Below are 19,141 nucleotides of genomic sequence, written 5' to 3'. Positions count from 1 at the left end.
CTCCTTCCTCTAGTTCCCCGCCTATGTGAACTCCTTAATGGTTAACCGTTTAACCAATAGAATTTTAATAGGTTAAATGGTTACTATTTTTAAACCCTATTTACATCCCTAACATCCATTAACACCCCTCTTATCAGAGGCATAAAACTTCACCTTGGACTGAAATTTAACGGATGATGTCTCAGACAGACAGAAAGCAGTTTCAGTTTGGCTCAATTGGCCATTTAAGTAAATAATGTGTGACTATAACTTTCCATGAAATAATATTTACACTGAAGATTAAAAAGCAAATGAAGGAAATTCAATACAGAATTAATTTTAATAATATTAATCTTTTAACAAAACCTAGACAACTCCAAATTTAGCCATTCTCCTCTCAGGTTAGTCTAGCTTTTTGGTTCAGTCATTCAGTTGTGAAACAAATCAGTCTCTCCCTTGAGTGAATGATGATGCTCCCTCTGCATAGATTCATAGATTCCAAGGCCAAGATCATATAGTCTGACCTCCTGTGAAACAGAGGCCATAGAACTTCCCCAAAATAATTTCTAGAACAGATATTTTAGAAAAACATCCAGTCATGATTTAATAAATATTGGTGATGGAGAATCCACCATGACCTTTGGGTAAGTTTTTTCCAATGATTAATTACTCTCACTGTTAAAAATTTACATCTTGCATCCAATCTAGATTTGTCTAGATTTGACTTCCAGCCATTGGATTATGTTCTACCTTTATCTGCTAGATTGAAGAGCCCTACTGTAATCAAGTCATCTCTTAACCTTCTCTTTGTTAAGCTAAATACACTGAGCAATTTGAGGCATGTTTTCTAATCCTTTAATCATTCTCATCACTCTTTTCTGAACCATCTCCAATTTATTAACTTCCTTCTTGAATTGTGGGCAACAGAACTGGACACAGTATTCCATAATTGTCTCACCAGTGCCAAATACAGAGGTAAAATAACTTCTCTATTCCTACTCGAGACAGGGGCTCCGGAACTGGGGGAGGGGAGGCAAGGGACCATGCCCCCCCCCTTTTAAAAATGGGAGGGACATGCCTTCCCTCTTTTTAACATGGACATAGTAGCCTTGGGCAGGCACAGCGCAGTGATGGCAGCAATGGCTGCCCTTCGTGACGGGGAGCTGATAAGATGATCAGCTCCCCTGCCATGAAGTGCAGCCCCTGGTAGTGGCACCAGCTTTTCCGAAGTGGGGACTAAGGTGGGCCTTAGCCTCCCCTCACCACTGGACCCCGCCCTCTGCTCCTCCTCTTTCCCCTGAGGCCCCTCCCCCTGTCCAGGCTGGAAGCCAGAGACAGACCATAGTAAAAGACACCCAGGGAGCCCAGGCTGCTGTGGGGAGCCCCTCCACCTGCCCTGGGTGGCATGACCCGGGGGTTGGGTACATGTGCTGGGGGCTGCTCTTGGGCACCCCGGTCCCCTGCCCAGGGAAGGTGGAGGGTCTGCAGTTTCCCACAGCGGCCTGGGCCTAGACTGCCACTTTCCCTCCCCTTTTGCCCACTTGATCCTAAATAGGTTATAACCGTTGATTTTAATATTCCAGCCATGCAGATCATCTCACCAGGTTTCAGTAATACCACCTAGATTAAATTTATGCTTATAAATGAGCAATTCCAATTCCTCTTGTCTGTTCCCAGGCTCCTGTCACTGGTGTATAGGCAATTCAAAAAATTCTTCTCTTGATGTCCTTTGGTTCCTTGATTAATTTTGTTCTCAATATCTTGATTTTGTGCTGAGTGCTCATGTCTTACCTTTCCCTTTTGTTATTAATTTAACCTCCTCCTGACTACTCCAGCCAGCCTATCACTGAGAAGGTTGGTCTTCCTTCTATTGAGGTGGAGGCTATCCAAACTATACAGCCCCCTCTCCTTATAGAAGGTGGACCAGTGTTCCACAAAACCAAAGCCCTCCACTTACTTAGCTCTTGGTGCACTTCCAGAATCATCTGCCTTCTTTCTTCCTTTGCTCATGGGACAGGAAGGATCTCAGAGAAGATTGCTTGGATATGTAATGCTCTTAGTTCTTGCTGGCTTCAAGGACACAACTTGGAACATCTACTATTGCTTGGTTAATTTTCAGGGGAGCAACTCTATTCTCCTTTGTTAGAATTTCTTATCCTTGGTCTCTGCTATAAATAGATTTTGCGCATGTCCACATCTGAGACAGATGCTGTAAACCATGTCTTTGGAGATTATTTTTAAACTATGCACAGCAGCATAATTTGTTTATCTTTATTTTTGTTTTATTACCAGATAATTGATGGAGTTGCAGAGGTCGATTTTAACAGTAAAAATGCAGTTAAGGAAATAGACTACCAAAGCCTAGAAGAGTTAGATGGGTCATACCTGTATATTGCTGTAACAGTGCTGGAATCTACAGGTAGGGTTTTGGTTTTTTAGTCCCTCATTTGAACATACTTATGTGAAAATCTGAACAAAATACAAAGTTTAGGCATGGTTCCTGGCCCAAGATCTTCTTTTGTGTTCAGAAATCTCCTTTACCAAAAGGATATGAGAAGGATGACTTAACATCACCAGCTCAATTTTACATATTTTTTTAAAAGCTTTTAAGGTTTTTATTCATTTAATTTCATATTGATAAAAGTTTGATCCTTGAGTGTAAAGACTCCTCAGGCCTGAGTATAACAAATGGCGTGGGTTGCCATGAAATAGGACTTTTGAGGGAGAAAATGGGATCCCTGGGAGACACTTCTCAAAAGAAAATTATTTTTTTGTTAGGTGGACTTAGCGAAGAAAGTGAATTTGCTGGAGTCAGATATGCGCTATCTCCCTACAAATTGAACTTGATTGCTACGCCTCTATTTGTGAAGCCTGGTCTTCCATTCTTCATCAAGGTTAGTTAACATAAGCAATATGGTTGTATGCTATAACATATAATGTTTTTTTAATGCATGTTACTTGAGATCTGCCTGCCCATTTACTCTCTTGAATTACTGTAACGGGTGGACAGACTGTTTCTGCCAAGGTACTCCTGCTCATGCTCACATTTAAAGAATAATTATATAGCATTTTTATAGCAAAGTTTCTCTGTTCTAATGATCAGGTTCAGGTAAAGGATACATTGGACCAGCCTGTGGGGAACCTCCCTGTAATTCTCAGTGCAAATGTATTTGATGAGCAAATGGATTCAACTAAGTTGGTACAAGAAGGCTCAGATGCTGGGACAAGACAAACAAGCATGAATGATGGAACTGCTTTATTTGTGGTTAATATTCCATCTGCTAGCAAAGCACTGGAATTTCAAGTGAGTTAAATTCTTCTGACTCCTGTATTTCTTGCACAGTATGTACTCTCTGACTGTTTACTTTGGCCAGTCTGCAATACAGATGGGAAGTTTTTACACACGAAACCAGTAGATTAGAAAATTTGACAATTTTCTAATCTAACAGGGGTATTGTGACAAATATTCAATACTACCAAATAAGACTGCTTTAGAGGAAAGTTACTTGTATATTAAACTATTTTGAAACTAATCCCTTGTTGACAACAGTGAGGAAAAGAGGAAATGAAAACAAAACAAATCCAAATACAGATATAGGTGTGTATCCTAATTAGTTGTAATAGACTTTTAAAATTAAAATAAAAAAATCCAAATGAATTGCTTAACAATAAAAATCCTCAAAGTGCTTTTTCTCATTCTGGAGGCATCTGATCAAAATGACAGTAGCTTTCAATATGTTGTTGACCTTTTTCCTCTCTACTTATATGTATACATATATACATCTTTACTGTTGGTTTGGTTTTTTTTACTTATTTGGATTTGACAGTTTTTTATAAAAGAAAATGTGAAATGTTTGAAATTGATTTGTCTATATATTAAAGATGATCACCTAATTCAAAAGGTTCAGTTCATATAAACACCCAAAACTTCAGATACTGGTTATCCAAATGTACATGAACCAGTTTATCTCGGCCTAGAAATTACCCAAAGCAGGCTTTCTAATAGAATTTCCCTTTGTTCATTGACCATCTCAAACAGAGGGACAAAATAGTGTCACATGGTATTTTGGGATTTCAGCATCTGTCTGAAACCAGAATGTGCAGAGTTATATTTCAGACAAAAGCTTAGTAAGCTGTCATTTTATCAGAACCAGTTAATCCATCCTGTATACATATTATATTACATTTTAATTTTAATATTTATTTAATAGGAGGAAGTATAATTTCATAATTAAATAATGCATTTGGGAGTCAGCATGCCTGACTTCTGATCCTTCCTTTATCACTGACTTGAGAGCTGTGAGTGCTTAGTTCTCTTGAAATCAGGCCATGAGCCTCTTTTGGACTCTGTTTACCTATTTACAAAATTACTTTAATAATTCCTGATTCACAGGGGTATTGTGAAGTTTACTTGATTAATTACGAAGGGCTTTCAGATGCTGGATAAAAGGCACTGTACAAAACATTATCAGAATGTTTGTTGGTATTAAACCTTCTTATGCACTTTATATCATTTTTAGCTAAAAACTGCAGATACAAGTCTATCAGAAGAAAATCAGGCAACTGAAAACTATGAAGCAAAAGCATACTCATCGCTCAGCAAAAGCTATCTGTACATTGACTGGGCTTCAAACTATAAACTACTACATGTAGGGGATTATATGAGCATTAAAGTGTATCCACATAGCCACTATATTCATAAAATACATCGCTACAGCTATTTGGTAAGTAACAGATGTATTTTCACATTAAAACATTGTTTTGTAATTTAGTACAAGGTGCCAGATCGACAACACTAGAGAGATCAAAGTCCTATATTTAGCCATAGAACAGGTTCCGCTCAGACAGCAACACACATTTCCCCCATTGCTCCTGTATTAATTTTGACATGGAGAGAACTTGTAAAAATGAGAGACAAATGCAGACTGATTTTTCATCAGCATTGTGTTAATTGCTTGTCAGCAGTCTCAAGTGCCTGTTAAGTCCCTTGTGAAGTCAGTGTCCCACAGAACTCCAACATTTCAAAGAATGGTACCACTAGACAAGAAATGCAGCAAAGGGCTTGTAGACTTGATTTTTTGACAGTTTCCTGATTGAAGACCCTCATTCAGCAAACACTAAAACACATGCTTACTTCTCCTGGAAGTCGTACACTCACGTAGGGAAATTGTTCATGATTCCAGCACCAAGAATCTTCTGAGGAGCGCTGTGTGTGTATGTATATGGTCGATTAGAGCAAGATTATGGGCACTCATCAAGACAGCATTTGCAGTGCATATCCACTTCTGTTTGGGAATGGGGATTTATGTCATTTTCCTTGCACTGGTCTAAATTTGGTCCATTGAATAGGGGAAGATAAACTTCCCCGTGGTGCCAGCATATACTTGACATATTAGACTCCTAATTTTTTTCAGGTACACTATTACATTGTATCTAAGAGTTTACAGGATGTCGTATGGTATAAAAAAGTGCTACTTTCAGTTATATTACAATCTGTTCATATTAAAACAAGCAATACTATTTCAATTAACACAACTCTCTTTTACATTAATTTAAGGCAGTCTACATTAAACATCTCAAATGCTTGATTCTTAGTATGCTCTGAATTCAAGATAAAGATGCCAGTTTTACATGCTGTTGTGAGGCTTAATTAATGTTTACAAAGTGGTTTGAGTTCATGTAAAAAATCAATACAAAAGGGCAAAAGTATTTCTAAAAGTAAAATTTAACTTTTTAAATTTCCTTTTTGTTATTGTTCACCAGTTAAGATACACAAATAGTATATTATCTGCAATCTTTCTGTTTGCCAAAGTGACTTTCTAGGGAGTCAGGAATACTTGCTGGGACTAGTTACTTTCTTTTTGTTTTCTTCCCCCCGCCCTCATCTTATAGATATTATCCAAAGGGAAAATAGTAAGTTTTGGAACTCAGGAGAGGATTATGAGCTCAGATTATGAAAATCTAAGCTTTAAGCTAACGCAAGAAATGGTTCCTTCAGCACGTCTCCTTGTCTACTACATTGTCACTGGAGAGGAAACTGCAGAATTAGTAGCTGATTCAGTTTGGCTGAATATAGAACAAAAGTGTGGCAATAGCCTCCAGGTGAGTGTATGAGTCTGTGTATTAAAAGTTCCATAAACATTCTCGAGTTAAGTGGTGCGTTTGTTTTATCATCAAAATTCTACTCTCAGAGCTGCACAGATTCTCTAATGTTTTCCCAAAACGTTAAAGTGTCAGCCTTCAAATCTCTTAATTTTTTTAATTAACTGTGACCGGAGTCCCAGGGGAGCTGCACTGAGGTTACTCAATTCGGGCAAACTGCAAATGGGGCAGACAATCTCTAAAGCTAGTGGATATTCCTATACTTAGATTTACCAAACCAGCACAAAACAGCTTCTATAATACCTTACTGGTTACCCAGAAGCCAACAGCACAGTTCCCTTAAAGTAACCCAGCCTTAGGCCTCCACCCAGACACCCAAGTTAAATATGATGAGGATTACTGAAAATCTAATTCATCATATAAATTCTACCAATCCCAAAGGATAATATATGGAGATATACCTATCTCATAGAGCTGGAAGGGACCCTGAAAGGTCATCGAGTCCAGCCCCCTGCCTTCACTAGCAGGACCAAGTACTGATTTTGCCCCAGATCCCTAAGTGGCCCCCTCAAGGATTGAACTCACAAGCCTGGGTTTTGCAGGCCAATGCTCAAACCACTGAGCTATCCCTCCCCTGAAAAAAAATTTTTAACAAGTGAGAGAAACCCCACCCTCACTGGGAAGCAGTAGAATCATAGAATATCAGGGTTGGAAGGGACCTCAGGAGGTCATCTAGTCCAACCCCTTCTCAAAGCAGGATCAGACACATTACCTCCCCAGGTTAATGAATATTCCAGATCTTACCCAAATACATGCTTAGAGCCAATCCTTATTAACTAAACTAAAATTTATTAAAAAAGAAAAGAGAGAGAGTATTGGTTAAAAGAGCAGTATGCATACAGACATGAGTACTGTTCTGAGATCAGATTCATAGTAGAGATGGTGAGCTTTGTAGTTGCAAAGAGTTCTTTCAGAATTAGTCCATAAATTATAGTCCAATGTTTATATTCAGGGTGATCCAGATGGGACTGGAGAGCTCAGTGTTATGACTCAAGCTTCCTCTGCATAAAGCATCAAGCGGATCTGAGATAATAAAGATCAGGACCCAAGAGACCTTTATACAGTTCCAGACCTTCTCTTGACAGCTCAGAGTCCTTAAGTGAACAATAGGCAATCATGGAAACTTTGAAGTAGACCTATTTCCTAAGCATCAGTAGTAATTAGCTACAGGGATTAACATAAGGCAATTGCCTGTTTTCCACCATTCGTAGGTGATTTGCTAGACATTTAAAAGAAAGATGAATACAGTGATGTTACTATATTTATAGTTCATTTAAATGTTAAGATTTCCTTTTGATCTCTGAATTAACAGAATACAGCATAGACAGGGACTGTTCGGTTACATTGTTAACTTCTAACAAGATATAAGTACACACATACAATTAGTATCACCTCTAATTTCTAACAATATAGGTTTGCATTTCAAAGTTCTAGCCTATCTGACATGGAATGGCCCTAATTACCATTTACCTACTTTTCTAACACGTCTCTAAAGGTTGAATTTGGGTCATTATTCCTGCAGGATGCTTAACCCTTTCTGGCCATGCGTCTCAGTAACACATATTTGTTTTCCTTTTATAGGTTCAATTATTATCAAAAGAAGACTCTCATAAGCCGGGCACGGTTATATCAATTAACATGAAAACCCAGTTCAGTTCTTTTGTTGCTTTGTCATCTATCGACAAGGCAATATATGGAATCACAGGAACAAGAAAGAGGTCTATGGAAAGAGTTAAGTAATAGTCAGAAAATATAGTGGTAGTTTAAAAGTTTGTGTTGTGTTGTATGCATTCAGAAGGCTTGGTGATGGGATTTACAGCCTTTCACCTCTAAGTTACTAGTTCAAATCCAGCTGAGGTCAGTAGTAATCAGAAATAGTTGTCTTTCAATTATTGTTTGCCCTATGGAAATGAGTTGTGGGGCTTAGTCCAGTTCCAGTCATCAAAAAATCCACAGTGATTGGCTCTGTTTTTGGAGAGCTCTGTGATTGAACAGGCATGGGGACTGAACTCCCCTCCTCAGTCCTAGTAGTGATTCCTGCAGGTCAGGTTTTTAAGGCACGCTGCTAGAGTAGTAACGTGAGAGCTCATATTTCTGTTGCATGTAATGTTCTTGTTCAGTAGATAACCTAGGATTTCTGTTTTCACAGATTTATGTAAAATTCACTTCACCTGCAGCTGAAAGAATGCCACCTCGACGGTGAAATGTAGCTGCTGTTTAACATTTTAAAACAGCACTACACAACAGTTTAGTACAAGAAGAGAAAAATAACAATGTATTTTTGTGAGACAAGGTGAGTGAGGTAATATTTTTTTATAGGACCAAATTCTGTTGGTGAGAGAGACAAGCTTACACAGAGCTCATCTTCAGATCTGAGAATCTTACTCAGAGTGTCACAGTTAAATACAAGATGAGTAAGATTCCCAGACTTGAAGAAGAGCTCTGTGTAAACTTGAAAGCTTTTCTCTCTCACCAACAGAAGTCGTTCCAATAAAAGATATTACCTCACCCACCTTGTCTCTGTAATATCCTGGGATTGACATGGCTATAACAACACTGAATACAATGTATTTCTGTGTCAGTTTTATATCATTTTACTGGTTAATGACTTGTTAATCCTCACAGGTCCATAATGCTCCCTTCAGTCATATAATATATTTTACATTGAAATGAGCTCCTGGCTTACTTTTTTCAACAGGTAATGTTAGATTTGGAAAAGAGTGATCTTGGATGTGGTGCTGGAGGAGGGCAGAACAATGTTGATGTATTCCGATCAGCTGGGCTTACATTTCTAACCAATGCTAATGCAGATGACTCTAAAGTAGCAGGTACTTATCCTTTACGCATGCGAGTTCAAATCTGTTTTTCTACAAGTAGCATAGTTCACAATTATTATGTTGGAGCTTATTATACAGTGAGGAAGAATTATGTTGGAATCATTGTCTCATAAATACAAATGCTCTAAGGATTGTAATTATGGTAAAAAGATACATACCTTAGATTCTAGGGCCTAGAGTGCCTCATTGCAATTATAAAATGAACTGAAGTTATAAACAAGAACATAAGAATGGCCATACTGGGTCAGACAAATGGTCCATCTAGTCCAGTATCCTGTCTTCTGACAGTGGCCAGTGCCAACTGCTTCAGAGGGAATGAACAGAACAGGTAATCATCAAGTGGTCCATCCCGTCTCCCATTCCCAGTTTCTGGCAAACAGAGGCTAGGGACACCATCCCTGCCCATCCTAGCTAATAGCCATTGATACACATATCCTCCATGAACTTACTATTTCTTTTTTGGACCCTGTTAGTGTCTTGGCCTTCACAACATCCTCTGGCAAGGAGTTCCACAGGTTGACTGTGCGTTGTGTGAAGAAATACTTCCTTTTGTTTGTTTTAAACCTGCCGCCTATTAATTTCATTTGGTGACCTCTAGTTCTTATGTTATGAGAAGGAGTAAATAACACTTCCTTGTTTACTTTCCCCAAACGAGTCATGATTTTATAGACCTTTATCATATCCTCCCTTAGTCGTCTCTTTTTCAAGCTGAAAAGTCCGAGTTTTATTAATCTCTCTTCATATGGAAGTTGTTCCATACCCCTAATAATTTTTGTTGCCCTTTTCTGTACCTTTTCCAATTCCGGTATATCTTTTTTGAGATGGGGTGACCACATCTACACTCAGTATTCAAGATGTGGGTGTACCATGGATTTATAGAGAGGCAATATGATATTTTCTGTTTTATTATCTATCTCCTTAATGATTCCCAACATTCTGTTCGCTTTTTTGACTGCTGCTGCACATTGGATGTTTTCAGAGATCTGTGACTCCAAGATCTCTTTCCTGAGTGGTAACAGCTAATTTAGACCCCATCATTTTATATGTATAATTGGGATTATGTTGTCCAATGTGCATTACTTTGCATTTATCAACATTATACTTCATCTGCTATTTTGTTGCCCAGTCACCCAGTTTTGAGAGGTCCTTTTGTAGCTCTTCACAGTCTGCCTGTGACTTAACTATCTTGAGTAGATTTTTATCATCTGCAAATTTTGCCACCTCACTCTTTACCCCTTTTTCCAAATCATTTATGAATACAGTAACTCCTCACTTAATGTTGTAGTTATGTTCCTGAAAAATACAACTTTAAGCAAAACGATGTTAAGTGAATCCAATTTCCCTATAGGAATTAATGTAAATAGAGGGGGTTAGGTTCCAGGGAATTTTTTCGCCAGAGAAAAGACTATATATATATAGTCACCCTGACATTAGCACCCCTCTTCCCCCCCCACCTCTGCACAGCAAGCTGGAGGCTCCTGGGAGCAGCTCCAAGGCAGAGGGCAGAAGCAGCACATGGCAGTGGGGGTAGGGACAGCTGAACTGCTGGGCAATTTATAGCCTGTTGGGCGCTGCTGCACAGGGAACTTAGAGGAGTGGGGAGCTGATAGGGGGGCTGCCGGTCCACCCTGGTTCCAAGCCCCCACCACTAGCTCCAACGAGCTGCTTTTTCTGCAAGCAGTGGACAAAGCAGGTGGCTGCCAAATAATGTTTAAAGTTCCGCAATGCTCCCTTATAACAAGCATGTTCTCTAATTGATCAGCAACTTAACAACAAAACAAAGTTAACCGGGACGACTTTAAGTGAAGAGTTACTGTATGTTGAACAGGACTGGTCCTGGTACAGACCCTTGAGGGACACCACTACTTACCTCTCTCCATACTGAAAACTGACCATTTATTCCTACCCTTTGTTTTCTATCTTTTAACCAGTTACTGATCCACGAGAGGACCTTCCCTCTTACCCCATGACAGCTTACTTTGTTTAAGAGCCTTTGGTGAGGGACCTTCTCAAAGGCTTTCTGAAAATCTAAGTACACTATATCCCTTGGATCCCCCTTGTCCACATGCTTGTTGACCCCTTCAAATAATTCTAGTAGATTGGTGAGGCATGATTTCCCTTAACAAAAACCATGTTGACACTTCCCCAACAAATTATGTTCATCTATCTGTCTGACAATTTTCTTCTTTACTGTAGTTTCAACCAATTTGCCCGGTACTGAAGTTAGGCTTACTGGCCTTTAATTGTTGGGATTGCCTCTGGAGCCTTTTTAAAAAAATTGGCATCACATTAGCTATCCTCCAGTCATCTGATATAGAAGCTGATTTAAATGATAGGTTACATACCACAGTTAGTAGTTCTGCAAAACAAAACTTGCCAAATTCACAGATCAATCCTATAATGTACTTTCACTGGTTTATTTTAATTCTGGGATGAGTTAGTGGAAAAAAATATTATAACATGTTCTTGGGTTGTTTTTTTTAACAGACGAAAGTTGTAAAGCAATTGTAAGACCAAGAAGATCCAGCTTTGAAGAGGAAATACAAAACAAAGGTGCTCCAAAAGTTTTGTTTGAATATATGAAAAAAAGAGGCTGTACATTAGAAATGAGAAATATGAAGATTTAAATTTTGAGTGTGCACAAGAAGAGCTAGATTGCAATGTCATTGTTCAGCTTTGTCAGAGAACCCAATTCAGAAAAGCTCTTAAACACATGCTTCACTTGAAGTCAGTGGACTTAAGCACATTCTTAAAATTTAAGCAATTGCTTAAGTTCCTTGCTGAATCATGGCCACAATACAAATTAACAACATGACAATCTGTCCCAACCTTGACCTACTCGTAGGGGTGGAAGAGTGCTTTTGTCCTTTTAATTTTTGGCTTCTGTGCTCACAAGTCTGCCAGTTGTACTGCTGGCATTTCAAATATGGATACGATCCATTAAGGATTGGACTGAGACCACCAATTCATGCAACATAGGCCTTGAGAGGGAGAAAAACATGGTTATGGTTTTTGTGGCTGACTTTTTCTTTTGAAATGTCATTTCCATCCTTTTCCTTATTTGTTTTAAAATTTTGATTCACAATAATATGGAGAGGTCACTTTGAACACTGGGATTTTTAAAATGACAAATTTAATTTCTTCCTTAAAGCTACACCTTTATCATGGTTGTACATGATTGCCTGAATGATTGAAAATTTACTTCAGTATGACCAGTTACAGCCATTCATTTAAAAGTATTTTATCTTAAGGAAGGGATTATGTAAGATATTTTATTATTATTTCAGCATCCAGATATTTGCATCCAGAGATCCGGAAGTGCTGTATGGCTGGAGTAAAAGAATCTCCTCTCTGGGAGACTTGCGATCAGAGAGTTGAGCGTATTAAGAGTATTCCTAGGTGCATAAAAGCATTCAAGGATTGCTGTGAATTTGCAACAAAACTACGGGAGAGTGAGACCCACAAAGTTTTAATATTGGCAAGAATGCGTAAGTTTCAAACTGTCTGTGAATGTATACATACATTTATGAGGGTGTATATGGTTGTTTTAGGATAATGACAGCCTTCTTGTAAGAACATTAAAACCCATTTTTTTAATTTTACAAGAAAAACAGAAGCAAAGATTCTAGGCTGTATGATCACAGAAGTCAAAAACAGTAATTTTTGAGGTTGTGAGTGGAAAACCTTAGGAATCTCTGAATTGCTTTATTTGTTTCTCCTTTTCAGAGCTTAAGGCTCTACTGGGATTGGACAAGCCAGGGATTCGAAGCTACTTCCCTGAAAGCTGGTTATGGGAAGTCCACCAAGTTCCTCCAGGGTACTATACTCTGAACGATTTAATGTCATCTGACTTGCAAGAGCTCAGCTATTGCCTAGAATCTGAGGTGCCCCATTTTCTGAACTAGGATATCCATCTCTTATTGAAAGCCCTTCTCAATACAGAGAAAGAATCCCTAATTCACTCCCCTACTGTTGACTGAGGGAAGTGATCATGATGCCTACTTCAGTCCTCGTGGAAGGTGTAATTGAAGCATGGGTAGGCATACCCATGCTAGCTAGATTAAAATTAGTACAAGTGTGCCTGCCTGTGCTACAATTACACTTTCACTTGCAGTGTTGACATACCCTCGGTGGAGAGGGTTCATATTGACTCACAAGGGGGCAAATACTTTTGCTATGAATTTGCAGGGTTTTTAGACTGACCATATTTTTTTAAGAGATTTTTTTTTTAGTTTTCCTGCCCTCCTCCCATGATCTGAATTCTTATATCGTTTTTTAGAATTGTATATTTATTCAATTTTTTAAAATATTGTTAAGAGAATATTAGAGTTTCAAAACAAAGCACTCCAAAGTTAGGAAATGCCAGAATTAAGTCTGTGCAACTTAAATTCTTTCCTCTTGTGCATATGCATTATGATACTGCCCTTAACTATAAGAACTGTAGGCTAGTGGCCTGTCTCCCCACTCCAGGAATATGAACACAAAGCTATTCCCCTGACCAAAGTAGTCTGCTGGATCCCAAAGTCCTTTCCTTGTATGTCTCTCCATTCAGTGCCAGCTAGCGGCATCACCCTCCTTTCCACAGTTCCTCTCCCCAACTGAGCCACTTGCTGGCTTTTATATTCACTTGATCAGTCTCAGTTGGAAGGTAGATGATCAATCTCTGGTGGGGCTGGGCCCGACTCCCCTTGACATTTTTTTCCATTATGTCCCTGTGCAGGAAACTGACCACCTATTCCTAGAGTGTCAGGCCCCAGCTCTCTTTTTATTCATATTAGTTCTAAAAACTCACTGATTTCTGGAAGGCCGACCAATACCAAGCCTAATTAGACAAAAATGTGTTCAGTGTTCTAAGTCAACAACTCTAGGTCTCCTGTACAGCTTACCTGAATCTTTGACCCTGCAAACTCCTCTGGGCAGAGGCTGTCTTTACCTGTGTGTTGTATAGTGCTGAGCCAATTGTTGGTATTAACAAAGTAATAATAATAATTTCTAAAATTTACTAATTCTCAAAAACCATTTGTAATATAGATCAAAGGCCCTTTCAGTGACTCTGCCTGATTCTCTGACTACATGGGAAATACAAGGTGTTGGCATTTCAGATAAAGGTAAGCATTAGGACCTCACTAGGGGTAACCAAAATAATTAGTGAACTTTTGGATTTAGTTTTCTTTTGCAAGACATTTTCCTTTCATAAGAACGGCCATACTGGGTCAGACCAAAGGTCCATCTAGCCCAGGATCCTGTGTTTCAACAGTGTCCAATGCCAGGTGTCCCAGAGGGAATGAACAGAACAGGTAATCATCAAGTGATCCATCCCCTGTCGCCCATTCCCAGCTTCTGGCAAACAGAGGGTAGGGACACCATCCCTGTCCATCCTGGCTAAAAGCCATTGATGGACCTATCCTCCATGAACTTATCTAGTTCTTTTATGAACCCTGTTACAGTTTTGGCCTTCACAACATCCTCTGCAAATTTTGCCACCTCACTCTTTACCCCTTTTCCCAGATCATTTATGAATATGTTGAACAGGACTGGTCCCAGTACAGACCACTGGGGGACACCACTATTTACCTCTCTCCATTCTGAAAACTCACCATTTGTTCCTACCCTTTGTTTCTTATCTTTTAACCAGTTACCAATCCTTGAGAGGATCTTCCCTCTTATCCCATGACAGCTTACTTTGCTTAAGAGCCTTTGGTGAGGGATCTTGTCAAAGGTTTTCTGAAAATCTAAGTACACTATATCCACTGGATCCCCCTTGTCCACATGCTTGTTGACCCCCTCAGAGAATTCTAGTAGATTGGTCAGGCATGATTTCCCTTTACAAAAACCATGTTGACTCTTCCCCAACAAATTATGTTCATCTATGTGTCTGACAATTTTGTTCTTTACTATAGTTTCAACCAGTTTGACCGGTACTGAAGTCAGGCTTAACGGCCTGTAATTGTCGGGATCACCTCTGGAACCCTTTTTAAAAATTAGCATCACATTAGCTATCTTCCAGTCATTTGGTACAAAAGCTGATTTAAATGATAGGTTACAAACTACAGTTAGTAGTTCTGCAATTTCACATTTGAGTTCCTTCAGAACTCTTGGGTGAATACCCTCTGGTCCTGGTGGCTTATTACTGTTTAGTTTATCAGTTTGTTCCAAAATCCCCTCTAATGACACCTCAATCTGGGACAGTTCCTCAGATTTGTCACCTAAAAAGAATGGCTCAGGTTTGGGAATCTCCCTCACATCCTCATGCGTGAAGACTGATGCAAAGAATTCATTTAGTTTCTCCGCAATGGCCTTATTGTGCTTGAGTGCTCCTTTAGCACCTCCATCGTCCAGTGGCCCCACTGGTTGTTTAGCAGGCTTCTTGCTTCTGATGTACTTAAACATTTTTTTGCTGTTACTTTTTGAGTCTTTGGCTAGCTGTTCTTCAAATTCCTTTTTGGCCTGCCTAATTATATTTTTACATTTCATTTGCCAGAGATTATGTTCCCTTCTATTTTCCTCACTAGGATTTAACTTCCACTTTTAAAAGGATGCCTTTTTGCTTCTCACTGCTTATTTTACTTTGTTGTTTAGCAACAGTGGCACTTTTTTGGTTCTCTTACTATGTTTTTTAATTTGGGGTATACATTTAGGTTGAGCCTCTGTTATGGTGTCTTTAAAAAGTTTCCACGCAGCTTGCAGGGATTTCATTTTTGGCACTGTACCTTTTAATTTATGTTTAATTTACCTCCTCATTTTTGTGTAGTTCCCCTTTCTGAAATTAAATGCTACAGTGTTAGGCTGCTTTGGTGTTTTCCCCACCACAGGGATGTTAAATTTAATTATATTATGGTCACTATTACCAAGCGGTCCAGCTATATTCACCTCTTGGACAAGATCCTGTGCTCCACTTAGGACTAAATCAAGAATTGCCTCTTCTCTGGTGGGTTCTGGGACTAGCTGCTCCAAGAAGCAATCATTTAAGGTGTCAAGAACCTTTATCTCTGCATTCCATCCTGAGGTGACATGTACCCAGTCAATATGGGGATGGGGGATTTCAACTATTATTATTGAGTTTTTTATTTTAATAGCCTCTCTAATCTCTCTGAGAATTTCACAGTCACTATCACCATCCTGCTCACGTGGTCGGTAATATATCCCTACTGCTATATTCTTATTATTAGAGTATGGAATTACTATCCATAGAGATTCTAGGGTACAGTTCGGTTCATTTAAGATTTTTACTTCATTTGATTCTACGCTTTCTTTCACATATACTACCACGCCCCCACCATCACGACCTGTTCTGTCCTTCCGATATATTTTGTACCCTGGTATAACTGTGTCCCATTGATTATCCTCATTCCACTAAGTTTCTGTGATGCCTATTATATCAATATCCTCATTTAATACGAGACACTCTAGTTCACCTATCTTATTATTTAGACTCCTAGCATTGGTAAATAAGCACTTTAAAAACTTGTCACTTTTTAGCTGTCTGCCATTACATGATGTATTTGAATGGGACGTTTTTCATTTGACTGTTTCTCATCAGATCCTACTCGTATTTTATCATCTTCCATCCTCTCCTCTTTACTAGGACATAGAGAATCTCCATCAATAGATCCTCCCCTAACAGATGTCGCAGTCTGAACCACGTGCTCCTCCGCACCTATAGGGTTTCCACCAGCCCTTAGTTTAAAAACTGCTCTATGACCTTTTTAATTTTAAGTGCCAGCAATCTGGTTCCATTTTGGTTTAGGTCGAGCTCATCCTTCCTGTATAGGCTCCCCCTTTCCCAAAAGTTTTCCCAGTTCCTAATAAATCTAAATCCCTCCTTCCTACACCATCGTCTCATCCACGCATTGAGACCCTGCAGTTCTGGCTGTCTAACTGGCCTGTGTGTGGAACTGGAAGTATTTCAGAGAATGCTACCATGGAGGTCCTGGACTTCAATCTCTTACCTAGCAGCCTAAATTTGGCCTCCAGGACCTCTCTCCTATCCTTCCCTATGTCACTGGTACCTACATGTACCACGACCACCAGCTCCTCCTCAGCACTACACATAAGTCTATCTAGATGTCTTGAGAGATCCAAGATTCTCTTTTCCTTCCCCATTAATATATAATTTAGCTGAACATTCCCCCTTGACCATCAGTATCATGGGAAAACTGGTCCTAGAGGCTTGGAATGCTGAAAGTATCCTGGCCTATCTGTTTGCTGGCCAGCTATCTCTTGGAACGCCAGGAACAGAAACTAATACTATGTATTATTAGCAAGAGAGTGCTATTCTTTAGCCCTGTTGGTTCATGAAATATCATACATTAAAATTGTCATATTTTGGTTACCTTCTTTTGTCTTTACTTTTTGTTTAATTCTGGCATGATTTTACCACTATCTGTAAAACTGTAAGCACCAGAACTAATTTTATACACCATCTGAAAACTTCTAATCCTATTTGTCAAATGGAATAAAGCATCAAGCTTTGATGCTAGGATTCTGTGAGAATCTTTTATGCAAAAGCATCATGGAAATTAATTTTGGGTGGCCAGAAAGAAATACCGTAATCAGAGTAATCTGATTTTAAAGCATGTCATCTAGTTTTTTTCAATATGCTTGTTGTTTGAATATTTGTTATGTACTTCTCAGAAGTTAAAAATTTAAAAAAATGTTAATACTTCTGCCTTGGCTGCGATTCTGTTTTACAGTTGTCATATAGGAGGCTAAAGAGAAACGGAAAATTCCACAATAAGATCTCAAGAGAGGAAGTGACTTAATTGCTTGAAGAAAGGGAGGAGCAGAGAGTTTGTGATAGATGGGGTAGTACAGCTGAAAGAGAAAATCCTAGCACTAGGAAGGAGAGAACTGAGAAGAAGCCAGAGTAGGAGGTCTGGAGTGAGCACAAGGAATTAGGCAGATAGCAACTCAGAAAGAGAAAGTGGAGCGAGTCCCTGATGATTTCAGAAAACCCAAGCTGACAATTTCAAAGTAGATGTTGTAATTTGATAGGAAACCAGAAAGGTGACATGGGTGTGAGGAGTGATATGGACCTGCTTCTTGGAATGAGAGAATAGTCTGCATCAAATGTGTACTTCTGCTTATATCATATTGTGCTATTATATTTTGAATTCTTCCTAGGTATATGTGTTGCTGATGCACTCCAAGTGCAGGTTTTAAAAGATGTTTTCCTGAGCATGCATATACCTTATTCTGTTGTGCGTGGAGAACAAATTGAGTTAAAAGGATCTGTTTACAACTACAGAAATTCCAGAACGATGGTAATTTGTGGATTTTCTGAATTTTATATAAGTAGTACAGTATTATCATGAACTGACAAAGGATTTGTTTCTGCAAGTATCCAGTCAATATGCATGAGTCAGGATTCTCCAATTGTTACAAAATGCAGCATTGTACTTCATAATTTAATTTATTTTATTCCTATAGCGCCCATCACATTGTATTTGGGCACAGTTTGAAAGTTCTGCACCCAGGCAGAAACAATAGCTGTTCTTGTAGAATATCCTGGTGTGTGGCCTAGCCAGTTCTCAATGGGAGGTGGTGAAAAAGGGAAGCCAAAATGGCATAAGTGGAACTAACACATGAAATGACTTGCACTAAATTCTGAAGCCAGTTACCAATGGACTCTAGTGAATATAATCATGGATGGAGTTTCTACATATTAGCTTCCTGAATTGAGAGGGCAGCGCTCTCCATCAAATCTGGAAAAAGCTTTACGACTGAAGAATAAACAATTTTGTACATCAAGAAATGCACTAATCTTTGCATCTTTCTGCTTCACTCCCTATTCTAGTCCTTCCCTCCCGCTGGTCAGGCACAGACTACATGTTGGAGGGCCCACAGTGTTAGCTTTGGTAGAAAGAATCTTGGACAGTACAGGAAAGAAGGGGTCAGTTCAGTAGTAGCAGCAGAAGCATTCAGCAACATAATAAAGTTTTCTCTTTCTGTAGCATCCACCTTCTCCTCTCATGTAAAAGTACAGTGCACAAAATAATTTTTTAAAGATGACTGCTGTACTAATAGGATGTCCCAGTTATCACCCTCATTTCCTTGCTTGGATGTTATATCCCTTTTCCTTACCCTTTGTCTGTCTGTCTCTTTTTAAACTGCATGCTCTTTGAGGCATAGGGACTGCATCTTCCTCTGTGTTTTGAAATTAC

At 39.0% G+C, this 19,141-nt stretch overlaps 1 protein-coding gene across 1 annotated transcript in view; it reads left to right on the top strand.

The window, feature by feature from the left end:
- The window catches only part of C5 (complement C5), a 49,236-nt gene that overhangs the window by 8,392 nt on the left and 21,703 nt on the right, over positions 1 to 19,141 (top strand). The window contains exons 9-20 of the mRNA XM_024206695.2: positions 2,272 to 2,398; positions 2,758 to 2,873; positions 3,083 to 3,283; positions 4,500 to 4,703; positions 5,872 to 6,081; positions 7,723 to 7,872; positions 8,840 to 8,969; positions 11,466 to 11,531; positions 12,266 to 12,466; positions 12,705 to 12,795; positions 14,010 to 14,086; positions 18,102 to 18,241. Of these exons, the coding sequence (XP_024062463.2) occupies positions 2,272 to 2,398; positions 2,758 to 2,873; positions 3,083 to 3,283; positions 4,500 to 4,703; positions 5,872 to 6,081; positions 7,723 to 7,872; positions 8,840 to 8,969; positions 11,466 to 11,531; positions 12,266 to 12,466; positions 12,705 to 12,795; positions 14,010 to 14,086; positions 18,102 to 18,241 (1,713 nt within the window). The remainder of the gene's footprint in view (positions 1 to 2,271; positions 2,399 to 2,757; positions 2,874 to 3,082; positions 3,284 to 4,499; positions 4,704 to 5,871; positions 6,082 to 7,722; positions 7,873 to 8,839; positions 8,970 to 11,465; positions 11,532 to 12,265; positions 12,467 to 12,704; positions 12,796 to 14,009; positions 14,087 to 18,101; positions 18,242 to 19,141) is intronic.

This window comes from Terrapene carolina, unplaced genomic scaffold, assembly GCF_002925995.2.
Source record: "Terrapene carolina triunguis isolate 2854851 unplaced genomic scaffold, T_m_triunguis-2.0 Scaffold238, whole genome shotgun sequence".
Taxonomy (NCBI): domain Eukaryota; kingdom Metazoa; phylum Chordata; order Testudines; family Emydidae; genus Terrapene; species Terrapene triunguis.
The sequence above is the reverse complement of the archived record's forward strand: the minus strand, read 5'-3'. Positions and strand labels throughout refer to the sequence as shown.